General features: G+C 38.4%; 1 protein-coding gene across 2 annotated transcripts; it reads left to right on the forward strand.

The window, feature by feature from the left end:
* Window positions 1–26,364, forward strand: dennd4a (DENN/MADD domain containing 4A). 2 transcript variants are annotated; one of them, XM_044123725.1, is made up of 30 exons: window positions 1–213; window positions 5,110–5,441; window positions 5,568–5,814; window positions 6,478–6,547; window positions 6,643–6,812; window positions 7,600–7,838; window positions 7,947–8,013; window positions 8,159–8,217; window positions 8,315–8,459; window positions 9,189–9,364; window positions 9,679–9,779; window positions 10,833–11,051; window positions 11,614–11,759; window positions 12,146–12,166; window positions 13,329–13,462; window positions 13,665–13,797; window positions 13,912–14,118; window positions 14,223–14,351; window positions 14,463–14,607; window positions 16,519–16,641; window positions 17,354–17,464; window positions 19,151–19,884; window positions 19,970–20,189; window positions 21,786–21,877; window positions 21,970–22,145; window positions 22,272–22,659; window positions 23,491–23,608; window positions 23,849–24,011; window positions 24,114–24,178; window positions 24,682–26,364. In XM_044123725.1, exons 2-30 carry the CDS (start codon window positions 5,131–5,133, stop codon window positions 24,816–24,818), a joined length of 5,046 nt encoding a protein of 1,681 aa, XP_043979660.1. In that variant the 5' UTR covers window positions 1–213; window positions 5,110–5,130; the 3' UTR covers window positions 24,819–26,364. The 2 variants fall into 2 exon arrangements, with proteins under 2 accessions (XP_043979660.1, XP_043979661.1); XM_044123726.1 differs by lacking the exon at window positions 12,146–12,166 and having other exon boundaries at window positions 24,682–26,358.
* The last annotated feature ends 1,410 nt before the right edge of the window (window positions 26,365–27,774 follow it).

Here is a 27,774-nt window from a genome sequence, read left to right on the forward strand (position 1 = left end):
GGTCAGGATATAAACGCTCCTCGGCACTACATCGTTTATTTATTTGGATCCTTATGCTCTACAGGATTTTTCTAACACACTAATATAACAAGATTGTAAGCATACAAATTTTAAACAAATAGTCAAAGTGAGCAAAGAGGAAAGCGTTTTAATTTTTCTAAGAAATCCGGAGGCGCTATCATATACCGCAGATCACCCTTCTGTCTTCGTGATGTGAGTAAATATTTCTGTTACCGAGTAAAAACGCAAACCTATCTACTGTTTCAATCTGTACTATTAAGACGTTTATTTATTTCTAGCGTGGGAAATAAAAAACACATTCCCTCACAATACGTTAGGCGAGATTCCGTTAATAGCAATTTAATATTGGATTAATAAGTCGAATGTACCAACGAGGTGAAATTTTTAGAATGTTGTGCAGATATGCAGGAATAACGTGATGTTTTCGCTGAGATTTGTTGTGAGTCCATCGGTTCAACTGAACCGAATGAAGGCGTACTCCGTTGCATCCTGTGTTGATGCTGTGTAAAATGTTTTTTTTTTATGTGGACAATGAGTAAAAAGCTCAGGCCTGTCATATATTTTTAACATGATTATTTATTCAATGCAGATATTCTTCCTGTGTACTATGCGTGGTTTGCAAGCTAATCCAGCGCGGCTCTTTTTGCGTTTTTTTCTATTCCGAGCTCCACCTTGGAGAGTGCTCTCCCTCATCTTTCTGCTCTGTTTATCTTGGGCGTGTGTGGTCTCTTCGTCTTGGAGCTGGGTCTCCCTCTCGATCAGACAGGAACCATGCAAATGGCCGATCAGGGTGAAGGTTGTCTTTATGGCTAAGAAGGAACAGATGCTGAGTGAAACAGCCCGCATGTTGTGGTGGTTCCCTCTGCCCATCGTCCCTGCCCCCTCCGTTGTTAGTTCAGCTCTTTAATCCCTGCCCAGCCTGGCTGTCCAGCAGGCGCTTCGTCTGTCTCACGGGTGACATTAATTACAACAATTTAACTCAAAGCAGGTTTAGGTTCAAAGCTTGCTTAAAAATCGTATAACATCCAAAGAGAATCTGTTTCTAGAGGTCTGGAGTTATGAAGGCATTTTTGCAAAAATACCCCCAGAAGGCTATAAAGTTACTACTTTGGTGGAAAAATGTTCTTGAAATCACATGCAAATGATCTGTATTTAGAAGCATTTTACTCGAACTCGAAGAAAAATATTTGTAGTTTTGTCCAGATAAATTTTAGTTAAAGAATGCTAAATTGTTACAAATATTATGAAGTTTGTGACTGCTTGTTTGTTCATTTAGTTCATTTATTTATTTATTTATTTGGTAAATTCCAAGAAAATGTATTTAAAAGTAGAAATGACAGAAAACATCCATAGTTACAGTGCTTTGCATGTACGTTAGTGCCAAAATTACCTAAGTGATGTAAGACCATGTTAAATTATTTCTGAAAAAGAAATAATTTCTCTTGACGCTGTTGAATAACCCTTGGAGTTAAGTATCTTTGAGGGGGAAATAACTGTGATGAAAGATTGGAACTAATTGACAGAAGTGCTCTGCAAGTTACTTCTTGGCTAACAGTTGCGGATGACTCATGTACACAGTGGATGTGAATGGGGAAGTTGGTTTGTTAGCTGGCAAGAAGAGGACATCCGCCATGTCCTTATTTGTAGTGAAAATCTGAAGAAAAATGTGGTGAATAAAAAACTTGCAGCTCCTGTGGAGCCCATGAGTCACGCACTGCCAATCCTGAGCCAACACAGGATTGCCCTTATTAAGATATAGATGAACACAAGTTGTCTATCTATCTATCTATCTATCTATCTATCTATCTATCTATCTATCTATCTATCTATCTATCTATCTATCTATCTATCTATCTATCTATCTATCTATCTATCTATCTATCTATCTATCTATCTATCTATCTATCTATCTATCTATCTATCTATCTATCTATCTATCTATCTATCTATCTATCTATCTATCTATCTATCTATCTATCTATCCCTCCCTTCATTTTGTGCTCAGAATATCATTTCTGAAATATGAAATTATAATTAGAAATTATAGGTTGATCTAATATCTATTTATCTACGTTGGAAAAAAAAAAAAGTCAAGATTCATCTGGGAGCAATTTGCCAATTGAGGATAGATTTAGATACATAATGAAAAAAATCTAATGAAAATATGTAGAAATAATCTTGACATCATGACAACTTGTTCAAGCCTTTTGCATATGCAATGAACTTATGAGAAAATCTTGCGGAGGTTGAGACTATTCAACAAAGACCCATATAATTAATTTTGGACATCATGACATACGTATAAAAATGTAGGAAAAAGCAGAAAAGTGTTCATAGTCACGTGCAGGGATCCACCAAAGCATTTGCAACATGTTCAGAAAAACGAGAAATGGCTTTTTTGATGTGCACAAGGTTTTGAAGACTGAACAAGCCTTTTTGAGAATTTCAATTCTGTTCTAAGAAAAACTGTAATATTAAAATAAAACTCATAAAATCATACCATAAAACAAAGTATGTGGAATAATAATATTCTACTCTAATCACTGAGCAATCAGAATTGTGTTTGTAATTGAGCAGCACAGGCAGAAATGTTCTACATGCACTTCAGTTGCTTAGTTTTAATATTGTTGCCATGGTGAGGATTAGTTATAAATTTAGTCTTCTGCTTCCTGATGAGGGGGAGGAATAGATGAAGTCAGTGTCATGGTAGCTGAGAGAGCAGAGATTACATCTTTATTTAATCCAGAACCTTTCAAGTATTATGTGACACATCTGTTGTGCTACCAGATGTGTATCTGTGTCTGAGCACTTAAGCAGTAATCAGTGAGAGCAGGTATTTACAGAGTGGATTTTGTGTTATGTCACACTAAAGACAAGGTGAATGGGCTGAAGAGTCATTTTTAATATGAAGTAGATTCTCAGCACTGATCAGCCAATGGATTCATCATTTGAAAAGGAATTTCAGCAACCTACTAGAGCAAAACAGGACACCTAACCTAAGGGAAGAATCAGCAATTGTCAGTCAATGTCAGAAAAATCAGTTTTCAAAGCCTTCTTGTTAATTTACCTGTTTTTTTCTTCACTTGCATCAAAGTATTTTCCTGGATTCTCTAAATCTGCTGACCAATGTTGAAAATGGACACATCAATTTCTTCATAACATTGTTCACTAGCATATTCTGAAATTCTTAAGGTTTTAATAAACCTTTTATTTAAAAAACAATATATTTTCTATGTTACAATCCATTTTTATTTAAATAAATCTGTGATTGACTGGCTTGTGTTTTGGGAGTTTGGTGTAGATAAAGGATCAGAAATGACTGCTTCGGTAACATTTTCTGAGCTGGAATTGACTGCAGGAATGGTTTGTTAAGTGCATTAAACAGCAAAGATCATACTTCCTGTGTTAGGCAAATCAGGGCATAGAACTACATGTTTTCATTAGTGGGTTTATTCAAATGATTTGATGCTTCTCATAGTGCTTAAAAATAGAACTAGCGGTGCAACATGAAAACAAGGCCATTTTAAAGGAGACATAATTTGTTTTTGTCTGATGTTGCCGGCAGCGTGAGAGAATATTTGTCGTGTTACTAAAGAATAATTTAATACAAACAAAAACATAAGCATATACAAATTTAGGTCTCAAAGCTATAGATTTCTGAATTAAAAACTCATCAGCAAACAAAGGGCATACTGGACAGGAACAAATGTGAGATGAGCCTATGGGGCTATGAATGCTCTAGCGTTGATGAGTCATGATTTATAAAACCGCTGCTTCTAGTCTGCAGTAAACAAGCCTATTATGAAATACCGGATATATCGAGTTGGACAATGCTTGCAAATTATTGGGAAGGTTCTATAATGATTTCAGTCAAATTCTTCAATTTCATCCCGATATGCTCCCTGGCTAAATTTTCTTTATTGAGTGATTGAAACCTGCAGATTTGTCAAGTCCTCTAAGGTGAAGTGAGGCCATGGCTTCCTGAGGTCCAGGGTGCTTGAAAGTGACACAGCCAGCACAGAGGGAGGGGGAAACACTTTACGTCAACTCACACATATCGCAGCTATGGAAAAACAATAAATAAGCAGTGAGTGTGGGGGGACTGCTGAAAGAGATAAAGCAGGCTGTTCAGATGAAGTAGAATAAGCTGACCCAGTGAGAGGACTTGCAGGATTCTCTCTGTTCTTTGTGATAAACACACAACAAGCTGTTTCACAGGCGCTTCTGATATGAAATTCATTTATCATGATATTGTTGAGGCCTAGAACAAATGTTGCCTAACCATTGACTTGGTTCAAGCTTTGGAAGTGAAAGAATCATCAGAATGCAGTTTAAATCTTGTAAACACTGTTCTTTCTATTCTGTTTTTCTTAAGAGATGTGTTTTATTTCACCAAATCAGTCATGGGCCCTACAGGTCATGAAATGCTTAACGCATATCAATGTGAAATATTGTGTTTTTTCCAGACAGGAATGTATGTTAAATGCTTCCAGATGCTACATATTCCTGTTTTGTTTCTGTAATATGAAGTACATTTGTAATGCCCTAAGGGCGGATTATTTTCTTGCCTTATAGTAAGCATGTAAAAAAAAGTTGAAGGAAAATAGCAAGGTCAAAACATGAGAGAGAGAAGCTGAGAAACCAAACTCCAGACTTAAAAATCAATGCACAATGCAATGTCTGCAGTTAATAAAACAAACATTTACAATTCTATTCAAATAATTAACATGTTTCAGACTTCAGGTCAGATGTTGCAGTTTCATTTCTGATTACTGTCAACTCAAAGGTTTACTTTTCAAATACTTAAATAAGCTTTAAAATTATTTAAACAAAATAATGTAAAGACTGATTGTGATTTCTTTTTATTAAGGATTTTTAGATTTCTGCCTTTAAATCTTTTCAACATTAACACAATGCACTCATGCAGGGAGGTGGAGGTGACACATATATTAAGCCATCTTTCACTACTCAGCTTAGTTAAGTTGTCATGATAAAAAGCTGTTGCTCTTCTAAAGCTGCAACAAATTTTTGTAGTATGAGAAAGATGTATAATAAGCCCCCCACCCTCCTCTGTTCTCTGTTCTCCAGCTCATAGTGTGGGAATGGGACATGATGGAGGATAAAGGGCCCCGTGTAGCCGACTACTTTGTGGTTGCTGGCCTCACTGATTCATTTAAACCCCTGGAGGAGGACCTGCACTTTGATGATGCCAGCACCAAGTCTGTTAAACCCAAAGCCCCTATTACCGACGTTACTGTAGTGATACGGTCCCTCGGCGAAGAGGTGCCCTCGGGTTTCACCTGTGTGGAGAGTACCCCCTCAGGCCTCTCAGCAGAGCTTAATGGCGCCAGCCTTCGGGGCCCGCAGATCTTCTTGTGCTACAAGAGAGGCAGAGATAAGCCTCCACTGACAGATCTTGGGTAAGGACTGATCCTCGCTCACTGACTCTTTACTCACACAGCACCTCTAATCGCTTCTCTTCCTTGGACTATATTAATCTGCCTTAAAACACTGTTTAAATATTCACTCACTCCATTTTGTTTCAGTGTTCTGTATGAGTGGAAAGAGAAGCTGAAGCCTGGATGCCACATCGTTCAGACCACGCCCTCAGGCCGCCCCGCCAACATCAGCAGCTCGTCCTCCCAACGCATCTATGTCACGTACCGGCGCGCGCCGAAGAGCCAGCCTCACACCTCCCTGGCTGTCACCGATATCTGTGTCATTGTACCTGGCAAGGGAGAGACGCCTCCTCACACCTTCTGCAAGGTGGACAAGAACCTCAACAGCAGCATGGTGAGGCGGAACTGCAAATTTTACGGGATTTACAGTGCCTTGCAAAAGTATTTCTCTCCAACTTGCTCACATTTTGTCATGTTACAACCATAAACTTCATTGTGGTTTATCTGGATTATATGGCAACAATCTCCTGTCAAAATAAAATACAATCTGAAAATGTGCCCTGCATCTCAATTCACCCCCTTTGAGTCAATAATCTGTGGATCCAAGTTTTGTTGCAGTTGCTGCTTTAGATATTTTGACCTCTGTCCCTTTGCATATTTTCTTTTCAAAGCTGGTAAATATTAGGTCAGGATGTCGAATGTCTTTTAACATCAACTGTCAAGTTATTTTACAGATTCTCAGTTTCAATATTAGTTGGACTACTAGACCATTCTAATACACCTGTAACATGACTTCTGTAGCCAAATCCTTACATTAGAGTTTATTAGGAGTCTGAAATGCACAGCAAAAATGATCTCCTTTTTTTTATAAGCGTTTTTTGTAAACTGTATAACTTTCCTTATTGTTAATAGTTGTGTGCTGTGGTCAAACATTGCAGTTTGTAGTGACAAAATGTGTAAAAAGCTTGCATGGCACTGCACGTCATATGTCTCTTCCAAGAGTATCAAACTATTGCATCTTTTCATTTATCTGTGATGTTTTGTTTTTATTCATCAGTGGGGATCTTCGGTCTACCTTTGCTATAAGAAGTCTCTTGCTAAAGCTAACACAATCGCATACAAAGCAGGTAAAGAAAGACATTTTTATGCTCCTGTGTGTCAGTAATGAATTTTAAAAACACAGCAGTCTTAACCCCACTTTGTCTCTCTGCGTTGTGCTCAGGTTTGTTGTGCAGGTATCCTGAAGAGGACTATGAGTCTTTCCCACTGCCTGAGTCCGTCCCAATGTTCTGCCTGCCAATGGGGGCGATGATTGAGTGTTGGCCAGCTCACACCAAACACTCTCTGCCCGTTTTCTCCACATTCGTACTGACAGGTGCTTCTGGAGAGAAGGTATAACCATCAACCTGCCAAGGTTTTATATAAATAAAAAAAACCACATTTCTGCTGTAATTGTGTGGGCTCTCAGACAATCACAGACTTTCATATAAATATTGTTAAGGAAACCACTTCTCTCTTCAGCTTAAGATTCATTTACATCAACACTAGAGAGGAAGTTCCCATGCAGTTTGCATCCGTTTTTTCACGCACTCAGCCTTAATCGCCTCATTAAAGTTAGTTTCTCCATATCTATTCCCCTGTCTGCCTTTTTCACTGTTTCAGGTTCTCTAATGCATTTGCTTCTTCAAGAGCCACAGCAGTATTTCCATGAATAACAGACAATATTAATCAATTTTCTAAGTCTGACTGGAATCAAAAGTGTTCCAAGAGCTGTTTTAGGAATACTAAAAGGCTGTTAGCTTTTGTAAGCAATGCAGCATAAAAGATTTTTGTGTAGCCCATCTTTTGAATAATGAATGTCTTCTGCAGCAGTGTGGTTGGTGCGCAAGTCTGAATGCCTGAGTGCTCATTTATTTTTGCTTGCAACGTCTTGTCTGCAGGCTAGTGTCACGACGCCTTGTGCACACACTGATTTGTTCATTTATTTAGGGTAGAAATCTTTAACGTAGCGAGGATGATAATATATCATGCTGAATATTTCTATAATGAAACTGTAAAGAGTACTGGGAATTATTGGATCTTTTTCAATGGTCCACTGGCTAGTTCATTAGTCGTTTTTATGAGTGTGCCTACTTCCTGCAGGTCGTTTTGCTCACATTGTGATCGCATGTGTCTGCAGGTGTACGGAGCAGCTATCCAGTTCTATGAGCCTTACCCAGAGGAGAACCTTTCAGAGCGTCAGCGCTCACAACTCGGCCTGCCGAGCTGTCATCTTGGATCTGACAGCAGCAGAAATATTTACAATAACAAGAGCATATGCTTACTCTCACACTGGCCCTTCTTCCAGTCCTTCAAGAGCTTTCTCACCTTCCTCTACAGATATTCCATCTCTGGGCCACATGCACTGCCAATTGAAAAGTTAGCAGATATGATTTACTTTTTTGTACTTGTGTTTTAGTTTTTTTTGTAACCAAGATAATTTACTCATTTCAGCAACTTTATTATGTTTTACTCTGTCTCTCACAGGCACATATCTCACTTCATGAAAAATGTTCCATTTCCCTCCATCCAGAGGCCAAGAATCCTTGTCCAGGTGCAGTAAGAACATTAATTTCACTCTTTATTATGTTATTTATCAAGCCTGTATGTTCTTTATTAATTCAAAATCTTAAATTCTGAACAAAAACTTGCTAACTTGTGCAAACTCATTATTTATTTAACTTGTTTGTCCTCCATAGTTGTCACCACATGACAGCCTGATTCTGAGCCAACCAGTGTCATCTCCACTGCCTCTTAGGTAGAGAATCAAAAATTAATTACAATATAATGTAATGACAACAAAGGTACTTCTTTTGTCTCAGTAAATAAAGCTCTTTTTATGGTTTTTCCTGCAGCGGCGGGAGTCTCTCCACACTTTTGCTAAATTTGGGGCCTAAAAATGCGGTCACTCTGCTCGTGCTGGCCGTCACCGAGCACAAGATCCTGGTTCATTCCTTACGTCCAGCTGTTCTCACCAGTGTCACAGAGGCTCTTGTGTCTGTAAGCATTTGGTTCTTTGTATCCTAATTTTGTAATGATAAAGGCACAAAAGAGAATGATCTTTAATGTGAATGAGTGTATTAAAAATGTTGAGATGGAGCGGTTAGTCACATAGAAATAAAAATTGGTCACAGTCAAATCTATTGATGTCAGAGAACTCTTACACTTTTTCCTCTAAAATCCATGCATATTTATGAGATGAAAATAAATGCATAAGAATAAATTATTGTGTAAGTCAACTCTTGTTTTATGTATTATGTGTTTTTACAACTCTGTGAAGACATTTACATCCACTTATTATGTTGAGATTGTATTAATGCATTTGAACTGGGTTTTCTTTCTATGGAGGGAAAATACTACTATATACAGCTGTAATTATTAAAAAACTAGTTTTGTGTGCACAAGTTTAAATTTATTGTGGATGTTTTGGACATTGGTCAGCAACTTTTACCATAAATCTGGCTGGATATTTAATTGCCCTTCTCATCAGTATTGGTAGAGTTAATTGAAATGGGCCATTTTGAACCTCTGTGGACTAGAGAAAATCCTCATTAAATTCAAACTTGTGCAATACATTCTTTTATCATCATTCCATCTATAAAAATGTGGTTCAAATAAATTATTAAAAGATTCCCATTAATGTGACATTTATACCAATTTTCAGTGTTTGCGAACTTTTGACTGGAACTGCATGTATGATTTTTACAGATTTGTTTGCTCTCTTGTCAGATGATCTTTCCGTTCCACTGGCCTTGCCCCTACATCCCTCTGTGTCCGCTGGCCCTGGCAGATGTTCTTAGCGCACCCTGCCCTTTTATCGTGGGTTTGGATTCCCGATACTTTGACCTTTATGTGCCTCCCGCTGATATCAGCTGTGTTGATTTGGACACCAACACCATCTCCCAGTAAGTGGCCTCTGACTGCAGACAACATGCCATAGATCAACTTTAATATGCCCTGCCAAAACCCATTTCTCCTTGTTTAATGCAATTCTGAAAGTTATCCCCAAGGTTATCAGAGTCTGTCTGTAGGAGCCTCTCTTACATAATGAGTGTAGCTGGAATGTGAAGCATTTTACTCGACAGAGCACACATGCCTCCCACATCAGCTCACACACTTTAAAATGTCAGTTCTAATGTCGGTGAACCTGTTCTATCTTTTTCCAATATTTCTCCACTGTCCTCCCCCCTGCAATGAAAACCATCTGGTGTGCTTTCAGAAAAGACGAAAAGAAGGCTCTAACATGGAAAATCTTGCCCAGGAGAGCCTGTAAACATCTTCTGAACAGCCTGAATAAGCTCTATCAGCAGCTTACAGAGGGTGAGTCCAGTCCAATGTTGTGTCATTTTCCAAAGTGGTTTCATGCATAATTTAGATCTCTACATGAGTCTGTTGAGTCATCTTGTATGGTTGACTTTACAGAAAGCTGAGCTCACTATGACATAAAAACAACTTGTGATCTTCATCCTAGAACATCTTGCTAATGATGTGATATTAGTTGCCTTTTTGCCACACTGAGTGGCTACTTATGCCGTTTTTCATTTATACTGTAAGTCAAATTTAGGATCTCTGCATGTCATCAACCTGTAACTGTGTTCCACTTTAATGCTCAGAAACCAGTGAGATTTCTGAGCGATTTGACCAGGCTAACTGTCATTAGCAACACAAGCTAATAGTAATGTTTTTCTGTACTCTTTTGCACTTTCAAACATTGCACCTTCATCCTAGGTTAGAGTGTGCTAAAAATGTAATTGACATGTGCAAATAGAAGGTTTTTACTGCATCTATCACTACATTATATAGGCATGAAAGGCATAATTTTAAAACCTTGCTTTGTGAAAATTATTAAAATAAATAACATGATTTACTGAGGCTGTGTAAAAAGCTCGTGAGTTTGAATCAAGTGATAATAAGATATGATATTTTAGCCTCATGCACAATTTTGGGTTGAGATTCATCAGAAAAACTACTCTGTTCACTAGCTGTGCCTCTGTTTTGTTGATAATAGTGCAATTTGGGCATATGCATCTCTGTATCACTTTGATTCACACTGATCTCTTCCAAACTATTGATTGGATGTCTGCAAAAACTCTGCAGAAATTGAAGGTTCTGAACTCTTTAGTGGCTAAAATGTGTAATCTGTGGTGCCTTTCATCCACATGCATCACAATATGTCAAAAGTACTAACCCTGAAATTACACTGAAATGTATTTTTGTTATTGTGATGTTTTGGCATGTTACTTTTCTACTAAAGGTTTTGTAGTTTGCTGGTGTAATGCCATCTAATCTTTAAAGACTTACACAGTATTCAGAAAGTCATGTTTAAGCACTGACTAGATTTTAAATCATTTTCTGTTTGGCTTTTTCTTTAAGGTTGCCAGTTAAACCGTGATGATGTGCAGATGGACCACACCATGACTGACAGTGAGCTTTACGGAGGAAAGAGCCTCCACACTCTTGAGCTGGAGATCCAAGAAGCTTTCCTCCGCTTCATGGCAGCCATCCTTCGAGGCTATCGCTCCTACCTGCAGCCCATCACCCAAGCTCCCTCTGAGAAAACCACGGATGTCACCTCCCTGTTTGACCTCCAAGGTAAATTTCAGTCTCACTAGTCTCACATTAATAGCACAATGTCCACGCACCTTTTAATAAAGTAGTGAAAAAAATTATCCAACATGGTTCAACAAAAGATTACAAAAGATAGGAATGTTTTAGCAATTTTATTAGTGGCTGTGTCTGAGCAGAAATCTCATTTGCAACTATTCTAATTAAGTAATAATCAGTCTTGTCGTAGCATCTATGGCTTTCTTGCCCCCAAGATTTATTGCTGTACAAGTTGGGTTCTAATAACTGCAGTTCTTGCATAAAAAGTTCCCTTAAATTAATGCAGACTATCTAACTTGAGCTTCTGTGGAAATTAGGCCTGGATGATAAGTCCGAGAAGCAGCATGATTAATAGCACAATGTCCACGCACATCTTTCTGCTCTTATGCAATCAGAGCCAAAGAACAGCGTGTTTCAAACCAGTCTGTTAATTTCCTAAGATATTGGTTTAGAACATCTTGGCCGCTTTGTTTCAGATTTAAAGGTCTGATATTTGCAATGACGATGCTGCTTTTAAGTTTATCTTGAAATAATGTGTTTACTTGCATAGGCTTCCTGAAGAGCAGAGACCGCTCCCATCAGAGGTTTTATTCCCTCATGACGAAGACTCAGATGTTCAGTCGCTTCATTGAAGAGTGCTCCTTTGTCAGTGATAAAGATGCCAGCCTGGCTTTCTTTGATGAGTGTGTTGATAAGGTGAGGGTCTCAACTAATCCTTGCTATCTTTTTCCTCAAAACTGAGATTTTTTTCTGTTTTTGCAGCCCTAATTTTGATATTATTTGGACACATGGTGAAATAAATTAAAGGTTGTTAACATCTGAATGGCAGAGGTCCGTTTGAGCGTGCACTTACACCCCCTGTCAATGCTTGAAACCATATCAAATAAGCCATTTATGTGGGTTTTTCATATTTCTATTCTCTTTCCTGGTTCTGTTTTCTTTAGAGCTTGGAAAATTTAACACTTTCCTTCACAATGTGTTTTTCTGCTTTTTACTCCTACTTTACTCTTTGTGTTTTCTCTGCTGCTCATTTCTTAGCTTTTTTGTCCTCTTTTTTTGTCATTGTGCTTCCTGTCTGGTAGTTGTTCACCTCTGGTTACAAGGTAAGCTAATTGAACTTGTGCTGTGTTGTATGAGTAAATGTTTTGTCACTCTTTAGGCTCTTTCTAAGAGATCCTGTGTCATGCTTAAATCTTCATTTTTTGTTTTTTCTTTCCCTTTTTAACAAAAAAATCCTGTGGGACGATTGTGAATTGTTGTCATTATTTGCTGATTTGACAGTTTAATAAAGCCTGTCAAAAGGCTTTGTTGCACATACAAAAAAAATGACAAAACATCCTGCCCCCTATTATAAGAAAAAATATCTTCTCTATGCATGCAAAATTGTGCAATCAGGATGTGACATTTAAATCCAGCATGAACATTTTAGCGGGCTGATGTTGATGGTCATTTCTTCCAGTTATTATTGAGAAGTGGAAGCATTGATTCATTCATTGTTGCTGCTGACATTGACAACAAATGCATGATTGAGTAAGAGCTTTTGGGTGTGAGAGGAAGGACACCAGTTCCAGAAGCGAAGCAAAGACAAATAGGTCAGTCAGTCGGTTGACTGAATCATCCTCTCAGCTGAGCGGAATAAACCCTCTAATTTGTTTCTACTGGGGAGACTGTTTAGCTCCTGTTATAATATTAATGTTCTGTGTGCAGAATAGTTGTGAGAAACATACAAGGCAAATAGTTTTTGATCATCATAGCAAGCATTTTCAGTGTATTTCAATGCCTTTTTTACTCTTTTGAGTGTGAAAATGAGCATGTTTACTGCTTCAGGCTGGAGCTTTTTGTTGACACGCCGGCCGTGGAGCTTTGTGTAGCTCTCTCCAAAACAGCAGATCAGTCAAGTTTGATGTGAAACTAATGTGGCTACTTAGTATCCAGTAGTGTTGCCAAAGTATCTCAGTCAAAGGTTTAATGTCTCTGGGGTAACATGGCATCAATTTTGTTCAGGTCACTGCAGCCTACTTTCATTTAGTCTTGGAGGATTTATGGGATCAAGCCCCTGCCTTTGGCAGTGCCTCATAATTCGAATGCAGATGGAGTCATTACTGACATCTGCTCGTTCTTATATGTGGCCGGATCTGAGTGCTCATACTATATCACATATTGTTGAGGCAGCATGCATAAATGCAATGGGTTGAATATGAATTTATGGTAACTAAAGATAAAGAATGACAATAATGACAAGTATATACTTCTCTTGTAAACCAGATGGATAGCGAGCGGCCAGAGGACACCAGGCTGATCGAGCTGGATGAATCCCACCGCAGTGAGCACACTGTTTATATCAACCCTCCAGAACTGCCTCCTCTGCCTCAAGGAGAAGAACATCCTCTGTGCTATAGGTATAATTCACTTCTTTATTCAAAAAAAGAAAGATGAAGCTTAGAATTTGGTGACTTAGCCACTTCTACTGAGTCCTGTGGTCATTTTGAACTACAACACATTGGCATTGGAGTCCATATCATATTGCACCAGACTTTACTGCCAGCATTCCTTTTATTGCTGTCTGCCGCAGATGATTTCATTATTTCTGTGTCTCTGCAGCTACTCCGGGTTCCCGGTGCTGAGATCTGATCTTTTGGAGACCATGGAAGGACCAAATTCTAACTCAGCAGGCATTGCTCCACGCCACAGCACCCCAGCCAGTCCCACGGCCATCTTTAGACGTTCAAAACAGGTCATACATCGAAACAGAGAACTCTGTTTTCTATTTTTTAACCCATATATGTTAAAGATGAGTGACTGCCATGGCATTTGGGTGATAAAGAACCACAAATTTCTCATTTTGCAGGAGATCAAATCCGCTCAGAAGATGGCCAAAACACATTCATCTATGCCTCAGATGTGGTCTAAGTGTTTGCTTCGGCACTGCTACGGCTTGTGGTTTATTTGCCTGCCAGGGTTTGTGGGAAACTGTCACTCCAAGGTGCGAGCATTGCGGACCGCTTATGATGTCTTAAGAAAGATGCAAGACAAGAAGCTGCAGGCTCCTGATGAGGTATGAAAATACTTGATACAGAAATAAAAAGGCTGAAGCATTGGGCTGCTTTGATATGGAATTATATGTTTTTAGCAAAACTCTCTTTTTTGTGTGTGTTTCAGGTGTGTTACCGTGTGCTGCTGCAGTTGTGCGGTCAGTACAGCCAGCCAGTGTTGGCCGTCAGGGTGCTGTTTGAGATGAAGAAGGCAGGAGTTCAGCCCAATGCTATAACTTATGGATACTATAACAAGGTGTGTACTGTTGCTGTGAACACCATCTGAGCAACAAACTAGTCATTTGACAATAAATTTGGCTGTTAGGCAATGATTCTAGACTTTTATGGCATTGTATTGTGTTCCAAGGCGGTGTTGGAGAGCACCTGGCCCTCCACCACCAGAGGAGGATATTTCTTGTGGGGGAAACTGAGGAATGTGATACTCGGTGTGCTTCAGTTCAAGCAAGCAGGAAAAAAGCAACAGACTCCGTACAAAGATCCCCAGCTTTCAGGTGAGAACTTTGAACAAAATGATTTAGCAAACTATTTCTAACATGACTTTCAGCAAGTCAGAAAAATGAACATCTCTAATCCCCTAAATAATGTCACACAGTAGCCTTATGACCATTTTTAATATAAACATAATATGATGAATCCACACATATACATATTAGAAGGTAAAACAGTTTCTTGACAGTTCCAAATATTTTGTCTCAGCTAGAGTTTTAGCAGGACAGTTTTTTGCTTTTGTTTTGATTCATGTTTGACCAATTGGACTTTGCAAATAAAGGTACAACCGAATGCTACGCTCCTGCAAATGAGGTTTTTGTGCTTTCTGGTATGTTGAATTACCAGACAGTTAACCATATACAGACAAAAGTTACGGGTTATTCTCCTGCTTCTTACCTTTTTGTTTTACATATCGTAACACTTAATGACTTGAGTTTGAACACAGCGAGCGAAGCAGGTTTTATGACAGATGAGAAATCAGCACCAGTCTAAATATTTTCTCTTTCACTGTGAATTTTAGTATAAAGAATTTAAAAAATAATAATTGTTTGGGGGGAAAACAGATTAACTAGTTATGCAAACAGATATATATATAAATACAGTTTTGCAAGTTATGCACAAAATATAGGAAGTGATTAAAAAAAAAGGAATTTCGGTCGTAGGACTTGTCGGGGCTGCATCTGACAAAATAATGACTGCAAATCTACAAGTATTGGGAATTAAGTATAATCAAAAAGTCAGCTATTATTTTTGTACTATTCAGTCTCCCAATTGCACATCGACGACGAGGCCAAACAGCCCTTGTATCTGCTTATGGTCAAGAAGCACACCATTATTTGACCCCCCACATCCTGGACAGAATAATTATAGATTTCTAGCTCTTGCTTGGTGTCACAGCAGCTGCTGGTTGGTGCCACCCGTGTGTCCTTCTGATAAACATGATGAACACCTCACAGCCAGAGCCAATCTCTTCTGAAGTTTATGTATTTAATTGTAATGCTTGTACACCGTGAGGCACCTGAAATCAAAGTCAACTTCGTTGTCTGTCCTCCCAAAGTTAGCCAACAAAGCAGAATCTGATTCTGATAATGGTATTATGATGGGAGTCCATGTCGAAATTTGGGACCGTATTTGAAAATCCCAAGATAGTTATATGACTCTCTGTCATGTGTATCCCAAATTCATTTCAAATATCAATTAGTTTATATCAACAATAATATAAACTATTGCATCTATATTATTGTTGCAAACAATAATATAGATGCATTAAGATCGTATGTATTTTTTTGGCCTGAGTTGCTCCGCTTGTTGTTCTGCTCTCTTAACATTTATCCCAGCCACAGCCTCCACCGGCACATATTGTTCCCCATTTGCCTTTCCTTAATGACATTATAATGTACTTATAATTAAGTAGCGTAAAAGGTTTTTCTTACGAGCTCTGTGAGTACATAGGTTTCTCATGCTGACATGTTCTCTAATTCCCCAAACCATAGACCATCTCATTACTGTAATGAATGTTGTGTGGAGGCACTAATGAAAACACCATGCGTTACTCTGTAAATGGTGTCGTTGCTGCTGTGGATGTCATGTTGATGTTGGTTTGACTCTATTAACATAATGGACTCATTTTTATGCTAATCTACAATATTCAAATATTCCTCATCAAATTTATAGTCAGAGAAATGCAAGATATTGATTCACGTTTCAATACATCATTCTTTTGAGCTAAATCCAGACAATACAGTTATCTGGTCTCATTCAGGCATGAGGAGATTTGTGTGGCTTTCGGTTGATAATAGTTTTTCCTCGGTTCAGTGATTGTTCATTCATGGCTCTGATGTGAGCAGGGCTATTGGTTATCTGTCATGTTTTTAAGCGTCTCGCTCCCCTTCCTCCCTGTCGTCTCCCTGTAGATGGCAGTGATCTCGACACGGTCAGCCATGGCAGCTTAGACAGCACTAATGACTCTGCGGAACGCACGTCCATCGATACTGACTTCACTAAAATGGACTCCAGTGATGATGGATTGAGTACAGGTAAGGGGATGCAGCACTGTTCCATCCTACTGTTTCCCACTAAATCTGAAACGCTTCTCTCTCAAACCCTCTGTGATCTGGATGTGATTCAGTTGTCTTCTTAAAAGTGGATCAGTCATTTGACCTGGAAACCCTTGACCTGCTCAGATCACAGTATGCATAGATAATGCATCGTTATGTCTGTAGTAAATTGCACCATTATATTCCAAGCAAGGTGCTTTCTGTTGATCATTTAATTTTTAGAAAAAAATACGAGGCTACAAACATTGTTTTATTATTATTTATATGGTGAAATTATCCTATTTAAATTCCTATAGCTTCTACAGTAATGTATAAAAATGTAAATTTACTACAAGAGCTATCCATCTTAGCAGTTTTCTATATTTTTACATTTTACTCTGGTATAACAAAAATCTGTTAAATGTCTTTTTAATGCTACATACTGACCTTGTAAGCATGATTCAAGTTTTAGAAAGATTTTATTCCTTTTCTGCCTTTTTTGATTTTCTATTCTGGGAATGCTTGCTGTAAGCTCGGGGCAATGTCAGAACTCTCTTTTGAAGAAAACTTCTGTGATCAGATGACTCTTGAAAAACTGGCTTGATAATTTAAATGTACTGAGCTCTTCCTGAAGGAGGAGAAGTAAAGTGAAAGGAAAAATGTAGGCCATAATAATAACACTGACGGGATTAAAGCATATTCTTCTCTCCAGGTGGGCAGTCTGATCAAGGCTACGATTCCTTGTCAAAGGAGGAGGAGAGGCTGTGCAACAGAGAAAGTGATAACTCTGCACCAGTGGAGGAAAAAGGGTTGAGGCAGCCCAGTGAGTATTTCCCTCTTTGTGAGCAGTTCTGTAGAAATGAGTCACAGTAAACAGGAAAATAAGCTGGGGAATAAAATCACAGTGTAGGTGTAATGTTCTCTCGTTCACCCAATTGCTGTTATATTTGGGTGTTTGTTTTTAAAAAAAATCTTTTAAAGGATATGCTTACTGTTACATAAGCTGGTGCTTTGTGTAAGAGTTAGTCTCTGTCGCAGTATTGGTTGTCCTCATTTATAGGCCAGAGTTTTTATCAGAGATACTTTTAATTTGCCATAGAAAACAAGGTGGCTTTATTCTAAGACAAAACAAAAGTACAAAGCTGGGATTTTTGCTTCCCTACTCACTAAAGTAACCATAATTAGAAAAGAGAAAATAGATGAAAGCAATTTTAAAAACATTATTAAATTTCTTAGAGAACAAAATGTATGAATTAAAATTTGAGCTAGAGTACATGGCTGCAAGAGGGTTCTCATCTATTGCATGCTTATGGTAGACAGAAGGGACATACTTAAATATTGGAAATCAAACGTTTTATGCTTATTAGTTCACATTAAGGGATAATTATGTTTGCAAGATGTCAGGTAACCTTTTATGGGGTTATTTTGACTGTGCAAAGTTATGGCAATAAAGTGCCTAAATGTATTTAAAAACTGACTAATGAAAAACATATTAAAATTACTATTCTAATTACTTTACAAGACAGAGGATGGATTCTGTTTGTATTGATGTGCATTAAAAAGGCTGTATAAATAAAGACTAGTGGGAATTGAAAGAAAAACTAATAGGAAATATTTTTTTGTTCTGCAAGGAATATTTTGAGCACTTCTCAGAAAAATGACTGTTATATTTAGAACAATGTCGTTATATCAGTCTGGACTGTTAAATACCACAGGATTATGACAACCAGCATATACAGAGATTTAACCAGTGCCATACAAGCCAGCTCTTGTGTTTGATTGCACACAGGAGGTGATGGTTTTCTGAGTCAACAGAACTTGCTGCAGACTGATGAGCAGTTATTATAGATATTTTGCCTTTTAAGCCATGGCATGATTAAATGTTCCCAAAACTTTAGGAACTACATTAAAGGAACGAAAACATGGCACGTACTTACATAAGTAAGTACATAAAATTGATCTGTAAATCTAAAATCACAAAGAGCTGTAGAATGTTAAATTGTACAAAGAATAAAATGGACATAAGAAACACAATATGCACAAGTCATAACATAAACGTTAAAGAAGTTAGAGCATTTTCAAATGTTTTTTTTAAAATGGGAACAGTTATATATATTCTTCTGCATATGCCAGAGAAAATGTTTTTAGCCTGTGCACTTCTGCACAATTTCGCCCTGGATACATTGATTAGATTTTATGCTCTGCAGCATAACAAACTGATGTGGGTGTGAGAAAAACACAACCTCATCTAGCACTTCTAAAGTGTGATTATTAAACAGTCAAACATTCAGTAGTTGATGAACAAGAGATATTTTGGTATGTTTTTTAATGAATATCTTCACGGACTGAGTTTGAATCTCAAATATGCTCCTCTTTCTTTAAAAAGTTACAAATGAACAAAAGATGTTGAAATGTGTCTTAAAAGATGTCTAAATAACATTTCAAACATATTTGAAATATCTGACTTCTGATTGACCTAAATGTTTTGGCTCATGTGTTTTTATCCCAGACTGTGGCACCCGGGTTGCTTCCAGCCCTAATGAGACTCTACTTTGCCCAGCGCTGCCAAAGACAGAGAGGCCCAAATCTTTGGACTTGTCTGGTGGACAGGGATTAGTGATGCTCACTGTCCCCCTAGTTGGTTCGACCAAGCAGCATCATCTTAATGCTGACAAATTGCATGGTGTGGAAGAAGAGGATACAGAGACTGACAAGCAAAACTCAGTTGGGGAGAGACAGAGAGACAGAGAAACGGGCTATGACCCCTTGTCACAGATGGGGGCAGCAGGAACAGAACAGCAGTGTGACCTGGGTAAGGGCAGCTCACCTCCTGGCGAAGAGACTGAAATGTTCATAAATAACAGCAACAGCCCTTTGAACAGCCGCTCACCCAGTATGGAACTGCAGAGCTCCTCTAGTCCACTGTTTCGCTCCAGCTCGTCAGCTCACACATCCCCACAGTCCTCCACGCTCACACACCTCTCACTCCCCTTGAAATCCAAGGAGAGGTTGAAGCCTTCGCCATCTCTTCCTATGGGTATGTGTAACAAAGACAGGGAGAGACCTTCTTCCTTGGCTTTGCCTTCCTCGCCCAGTCCCTCCACCTCGTCATTCTCCATGGACTCACTGCTGACTCCGACTTTGGATATCTTCAAGAGCAGCGTCATATCCGCAGGAAGGGGTGTGGCGGAGAAGGCCAGTCGCCTCTACTCCCGTTTGTCATCACAGACATCATTGACACAGGTAAGATAGGAGTTTTAATCAGACATGTCTGAGATGAAATCAGTTGACCCAAGTTGATAGGGTTGTGTTATATATTTTCTGGCAGGATGGGAACAGTGATCGTATGAGCGTTTCTTCTCTGACCTCAGCCGAGGTAGAATGCTCCTCACTACTGGATAGCGACGCCTGCCTGGATCTTCATGGCTTCACTTCACCTCAGCATGGGAGCATGTCCCGGGTCAGAAGGAGCCCTGCCGCAGCTCACCAAAGCAACCTGAGCAGCCCCAGCAGCCCCACAAGAGTGTTCAGACACAACTCCTTCTCTGGTTGGTTGAACAGCTTCTCATCATTCTGTACAGGCAGTAGTATTGCAGTGAATATCTTAGGCTACGTTCACACACATCAATTCTTATTTTTTTCTAAAATAAAATTATTCATGTTTGTTCATACAACAAATTAAATCCAACCACAATTAGATTTCAGTGTAAGTGATTTGCGACCCCAAAGCAGTCTGCATGCGCACAAGAAGAACGTTGACATTACACAGCAATGCATCGTTTACAGAAGTATTAATGGATGCCACTGATTATGGATTGCTTTGTTGTCTATTCAACAAAGGGAGCCAACAGTATTGTCATATTAAAGAAGCTAATAAAAAGAAAGCATAACTAATAGCAACAACTTTTTGTGAAGCATTTATTGCAACTTCTGTAGAGAAATCTGTTTGGATGTGTAGTCAGAGCCAGAAGTGGTGGGATTGTGATTTGGTTTGGTGACAGACTGCTTTCATAAGTTCATAATTATAATTTTTAGGCACTTTTTACATTTGTGTTTTCCACGTCTGACTTTTTCTGGCAGAATTATGACACATGTCTCACATCAATGACATAAAAGTCACATAAATTATGACATGACTGCTCTCACTGCAAGAAATGACATGAAAAAGTCAGATATAGGTTGCATGCGGACAAAAAAAACCAGATTCAGGTCACATTTGCCTACTATGTAAACATAGACTTAGATATGATGAAAATGTATTCTGCAGCCTTGTTCTTTTGTTTGAAAAAAAAAAATAAACACTTAATCTGAATCTAAGCTGGGAGAAGGACTCAAAGTTGGAAAGATTTGGGTGCTGTTCTGTGAAAAACTAGGCCAGCAGGCATGAGGGTGGATTCGGTGTGGAGGCTTTTGTGCAGCTAGCTGCAGGCGCCTAAGCTAGACACGTGCATATACATTCACATGCACACACCCAAGAGACAGCGATTTACTAAACCTGACCCCAAAAAACAAAACATTGACCGATTCTAGACTTTAATGGAAAAGCTGATGCCTCAGTGAAAGTAGCACATTTGTCTGCCTCAAATGTGAACTATCTCATTTGTGTTATTTTGACTTTTTGTTGTTATTCAAATTTGTGATAAAGAACCTGAAGTATGAAAACTGTTGTAAAATAACGCCTATCCATTGGATAGCCTTAGAACTAAGTCTGAGTGACTAAGTGTGAACTAAGTCATTGGCACTATTCCCTGAAATCACAAATATTACTGCGTCGGTTTATCATCTTGCCATTCTAATTTCATTCCTTGGAACAGATTCAGTAAAGTATGATCAGGTTCTACTTTTCAATTAAATTAGTGGTAACAACATTTAATTCCCCTTTGGGAACAATTAAGTATTTGTTAAGTTACATTTATCAATGCATAGTTCAAAATGGAAGTCCCTCTAGTCTTTTCTCAGATTCAGCAACCTAGATCTCTGGTAGCTGAAAGCTTGTTGGTTCAAGCTGCTCAAATACTGGGAGAAATAACTTCTCCGAGTATTTAGATTAAAGGAATAACCGAGCAGATTTAGGAGTGTATGGTGGAATCTTAAATCAAGGTTTGACTTCTACTACTAATTGTTTTATTCTTCTCTGTGTCCAGGTGGTTTAGCTCTTCATTCTAAAGGCCCACGCACTCCAGATTCTTCTCCTGATGTCAGCCGCTTCCAGCCCAGTCCTAATTACACCATAGAGGTAAGATATTTACAGGCCATAAACGTTTTTATGAGGTTGCTCAGGCTGTTTTATTGGCAATTTATGCATTCTCCTTATGCTATCTCTCCTAGGTGATGATGTCTAGCTGCTCACTTTGTAAAACATGTGACTGTCTGGTGTATGACGAAGAGATCATGGCCGGTTGGACAGCAGACGACTCAAACCTCAACAGCACCTGTCCTTTCTGTGGCACTGCCTTCCTGCCTTTCCTTAATGTGGAAATCAAAAACCTGAGACCACACAATAGGTAATATATTGCTATTGTGGTATTATTTTTGTGAAAAGGTCACTATTTTTCACAGACACATGTGATCTAAATAGCTATTTAACCCCATGACCTCTTTAAATAGATCCATTCTGTCTCCCCCTCCAGGCCATCTAAGTGGAGTAATCCTGTTAAAGAGGAGGACACATCTGCATTGCTCAGCCCCGAAGCCAAATTGTCTGAGGCAGCTCAGCCATCTGCGTCTCCTGCTCTGGAGCAGGAGAGCAGCTGGAGTGTTCGCAATGACGCCCCCGCCTTGGCACAACCATCATCTCCTGATCCGGTGACAGTGCCGTACCTGAGCCCCCTGGTTCTCTGGAAGGAGCTGGAGAGCCTATTGGTGAATGAGGGAGACCAGGCCATCTCTTCCCCGAGCGTTGTTGACCAACATCCCATCGTCTTCTGGAACCTTGTGTGGTACTTCAGAAGACTGGAGCTGCCCAGTAACCTGCCTGCGCTTATCCTGGCTTCCCAGCATTGTAGCCATGGTGACCAGGTAGATATTAGTACAAATTGTACATTCGTAGGCAACGCTTATATGTTTATTTTAATATAACTATTTTAATATCACTATTACATTTATGGGGTGAGATTATGAAAAGACCACTCTCTTTTTCAAATACAACTGTGGTGTTTGGCGCCTCCTAGTGTCAGATGGAGGGCAAATAACAAACAATCCAAAATGGTTCCCAACCACCGGGCAATTGGTACCAGGCCACGCAAAAAATAATTAAATATTTCCGATTTTAGATTGGGCATATTCAACATACCACCACGTAACACACCATACACTGCAGGACATTGTAAGATTGTCGTAAAGAGAATTGAGTTTTTGCTGCAGCCCGCAGCAAAATTGCCAAGTCTTGACCGGTTCCCGCAGTAATAAAAAGATTGGGTGCCACTGCTATATACTATGAAGCAACAGCTCTGGAAGAACCATTTCATATCCATTTTAAGATAATTGGCATTGCTTTATTTTTCTATACATTTTAGCATTTGTGATGAATTGGGTAGCTCTCACACATAATTTAAGTTATTTATTATTTACATGCTCTGTTAAAAAGTTTGTTGATGGTAAACTACAGAAAATTCCTGTGAATTGGCTTCCAAACATGGCTTCCCCTTTAAAAAACTGCCCCATGGTTAATTTAAAATCTCCTGTGACATAAAATCTGGGTTGGAAAGGACTAAAACAGCAAATGTACAAAATGATGAAGTGTGAAATAACCAGTGCTCTCAAGCAGCATACAGACTTTGCAATATTAAAATTACCCCCAAAAGACCCGACACCAAAATGGAGTAAGCTCCCATATTTTATTCCCTCTAGATTTCCCAGACTGCTTCATCTGAGGACAGCAAGCAGGTGCTGGTGAGGATTATGTGGGACAACCTGAAGTTGCACAAAGATAAAATTCAACCCTGCTATGTCCTGTGGAACACACACTGTAAGTTGAATCTGCATTTTCTTTAATACACTGTGGTAAAATATAGAGCACTATATTTTCACCGAAGTTCTGCTGTTAAGAGGACATATTTACTTTAAAAGTTAGACTGTGGTAAACCTGGAGCATCATGCATAATTTATCTCAGGATTCCTCATAGCTCTGCTGTCTTAGTTGACTTTGAGCGTTGGAGATGAATGATCCTTTGATCAGGCTGACGTTTAGTTTGTTCTGTTTTTACAGGTGCCAACTCTTTGATCCGCTCTGGGTTGTGCGAAGAAGGGCAGCTCTTTACTGTGGAGCTGCTGCAGGGCTTTGTGAGGAGCATCAAGAAGAGCGACGTCTATCAGCCCATGAGCCAGACCATCCAGCTTCTGGGGCCCGAGTTGGGTTTCAAGAGACAGAGGTGGGAATGAAAGATGTTTGTGCTGTTCTAAACTGCCTGGGGAGGATGATATGGATGGAAAGTCTAAAGTGTTTTTTTTCTCTATCTCTTCTACCCTAAAAGGAGCCTCTACAGAGATTTACTGTTTCTAACTCTTGTGGCTTTGGGGAAGAACAACATTAATATCAGTAAGTTCACTCCTTTTATTCTTGCTAGCAGCAGAAAAATGTTAAAATTTTTACTTGATTAACAGCGACGGGCTGAGATCTACAGTTCCCCAGAAAACTATTCACAGCATTCTAAGTTTTCACATTTTTACATTTATCCCTTTAAAACTACTAACTTCAATGAATTTTACTGGATTTTCTTTTGTGAGACACCCCAAAAAGTAATGCATACTCAAAAAGTGTATCACAGATTGATATATAACTTTACTTTTGTGTGGTACACATTTGTTCTCATCCTCTTTTTGAGTCAGCACTTTGTGCAACTTTCTATTGCTTAAATGACAGTAGCACATATTTTGGTATTTCTTCATCTCTATCTGGAGACTGTATTTTACCAGGCTAATATGTCAGTCAGTTAATATCCCAATAAAATACATTGAAATATATGATTTTAACAATATTAAAGGAAATTGCAAGGTACTGTGTATAACTTCAGATTCAATTATTGTGTTCTCTCTGTGCAGATGCCTTTGATCGGGAGTACAGGTTGGCCTATGATCGCCTCTCCCCCAACCAAGTTAAACTGACACACAACTGTGACAGGCCTCCGGGCGCTGGGGTCATGGAGTGCAGGAGGACGTTTGGAGAGCCCAGTTTGTGAACGTCATAATTATTTAAAATGTGTATATACATTATGTATATATATAACTTCAACCACAGTTACTGCTGCTGTCATGTTGGACTGCTCTTCACACTCAGGACCAGCTCACCTGACTTGGGCATGGAGCTTTTAGTAAGCACAATGGAAAAATCCCCCCTTAATGCAAAGCAACTGCCATGAGTTTCTTGTACTGTTAGAGCTGAGAGGTATGAAGGCCTTGTGTTTATATATATAGGAGAAAAATTACCATATTTTGAATATCCCTGTAGTAACATGTTTGTATAGTTGTAATACAGTCTATTTTATGACTTTGTGTTGAAGCTGTGAATAAGTGGGCAAATGTGAATATAAGATCACATTATAAAAAGGTTCTCACTGGTCCTGGTGACCTTGTTTAGACTGTTGTTGCTATTAGATGTTTGTGATTTTACAAAGCACTTTGACAGGATGAGCTGTGTGTTCTCTGTTAGATAACTCAGTGGTCCTGCAACCAAAGCTACAAAGTCACGCTTCATTTAGCATTTGGAGGAGCTGCTGTACTGACATTTGAGTTGGATTCATTCAATAAAGTGTAAATGTGTCTACTTTTGCTAACATGAACTCTGTAAAACTATAGCATGTTCATTTACCTGGATACATTAAACCATATGGTAATAACAACAAGGTTTGGAACCAATGAGGTAAAAACGAATTAACACATATCTCCTGCATTGAATCATTCATCCTTTTTAACAATGAGCTAAAAGAGACCCAGTAGGGAATATTATTTATATTATTTACAGATTTCCAAGCTTTTGTAAAGAGGTAATTAAAAATTTATGTATAATATTCAGCTATGAAAGGATATCCAAAACAGTGTAATCGAACTAAAAGCAGTGAATTTGATTTAATTTTTTGCTTATTTTTTTTTTTTTTGCAAATAATTGTCATCGGTCCTGTAAATGTACAGAATGTTTGTATTTTGTAAGTTTTGTTTTTTGGTGTAGATTTTGAATTCTTGTTCAACTGTACACTGTTAATTGTGAATAACAGGTCAAAAAAGATTTGAACACTCTACTACTTTGAATAGTTGCCAGAGTTTATTTGCACTGTAATCATCACCCAAAAGGTACACGATTAAGCTCTGACCTGCCCAAATTCATTCTTGCGTTAAATTTGAGTGTGAAACTTCAAGATCTTAATACATCTTAACAAAACAAAAGACAACTGAGTTTCCATTTATATTGAGCTTCACAATCATTTCTGATGATATAATGCTGGAGAAGTCAAGGTTGTGTGCTTGGCTCAAACACCAACCTCAAAACATGTTAATCTGCATTATCACCACCTTATAAGTGTCTGGAAACCACTGATGACCAAAATGTAATGTTATGTCTTATGTGATGTTTACACTGTCAACTTTAACAATGTTTCTGAAGTGTTATTTATTGTTTGTAACACAGATACTAATTTGTATGATTTTTACATAAAAGAAAAAAACAAATTTCTTCCCTGAGCGGATCGATACTTTGCCTTCATTTATGAATAAACACGTTTACCAAGTGAATTTCAGGTTTTGTTATTTCTCAAACTAAGCTGATCAAAAACTCACCTAAAAAAGCTTGAATTTACTCCAATACACTTATGAAAATAATGTTGCAAGATTTACATTTAAGACAAATTCACACTATCAAAGCTGCCTTGTCCAAACTATGCACAAATCTTAGACCCATACTTTCACCTTCCAAAAGTATTAAAATGTGTTTGGGGTCACAGTTACAACATGTTTCACACTGTCAACCTTGGTGAGTAAAAATGTATTAAAAGCCTAATAATATAAATATTCTGTTATTTTTATATAATCTCACAATAATACACTACTTAAGTATATTTACTGTTAAACAATAACAGCTTTTTCTTTACAAAATTACCAGCCTTTTGAATGTTTGTTGCAAATAAATCACTCGTCTCATCCGATCAGATTTCCCGTTACTTTAGTACCAGTATTTTGATTACATTCATGTAATCTTGGATAGATGAGGACAGATAACATTTATTTACTTGTTGATTTATGCAATTAACTGAAGAAATCTTCATGTTTCATGAGTTTTATATTTTATTGCAAAGCCCTTCGAAATAAAAGTTGCATAAATCTGTTAAAAATACGTAATAAAGTTATTTTACCTAGTGTTTTTTCTTAGCTTCAGTACACAAAATTTTCTCATCCACTATGATACAACTAGTTATGCTTACTTGAAATAACATACAAATACTGGTTTAGTTTGAAATATTTTTATGAAATAAATTACTTTAACTGGCTGCACAGTGGAGCAGTTGGTAGCATTGTTGCGTTGCACCAAGAAGGTCCTGGGTTCAATTCCCGGCCCGGGGTCTTTCTGCACGGAGTTTGCATGTTCTCCCTGTGCATGCTTGGGTTCTCTCCGGGTTCTCCGGCTTCCTCCCACAGTCCAAACACATTACTGTTAGGTTAATTGGTTACTAAATTCTCCCTAGGTCTGAGTGTGTGTGTGCATAGTTGTTTGTCCTGTCTGTCCTGTGACAGACTGGTGACCTGTCTAGGGTGTACCCCGCCTCTCGCACAGAACATTAGCTAGAGATAGGCACCTCCTAACCCCACTAGGGACAAGGTTGTTAGAAAATGGGTGGATGGATGGATTTCAAGTTGTGACAAAACTGGGACTTGCCCCAGATTTGAACAGCAACCGAGGGGGATGCAAACAGCAAAATAACAACTTTATTAAAAAGCATATCATTAACTTGCAATGTAAATACATGTGTTTATTACACCACATGATCCATACATGTTAAAACATGTGCCATTTATAAACCCTGGATGCTTCTTTGCTATCAAGGTCTGTGCCTTCACAATATCAACATCTAGAGCTCTCTATGCAATTTGGAAAAACAAGGGTAAAGATGGCTAACATCTAATTTATTTTTAAAGTTGTCAAAGAAA

Source organism: Gambusia affinis, linkage group LG08, assembly GCF_019740435.1.
Source record: "Gambusia affinis linkage group LG08, SWU_Gaff_1.0, whole genome shotgun sequence".
Taxonomy (NCBI): Eukaryota; Metazoa; Chordata; class Actinopteri; order Cyprinodontiformes; family Poeciliidae; genus Gambusia; species Gambusia affinis.

What these genes read in the sequence shown, in the direction of transcription:
- dennd4a (XM_044123725.1), top strand. Translation starts at nt 5,131, where the DNA reads ATGATGGAGGATAAAGGGCCCCGTGTAGCCGACTACTTTGTGGTTGCT. An exon ending in TTGATGAGTGTGTTGATAAG is followed by an intron (nt 11,760 to 12,145) that starts GTGAGGGTCTCA and finishes CCTGTCTGGTAG; the next exon opens with TTGTTCACCTCTGGTTACAA. An exon ending in CAAAGATCCCCAGCTTTCAG is followed by an intron (nt 14,608 to 16,518) that starts GTGAGAACTTTG and finishes GTCTCCCTGTAG; the next exon opens with ATGGCAGTGATCTCGACACG.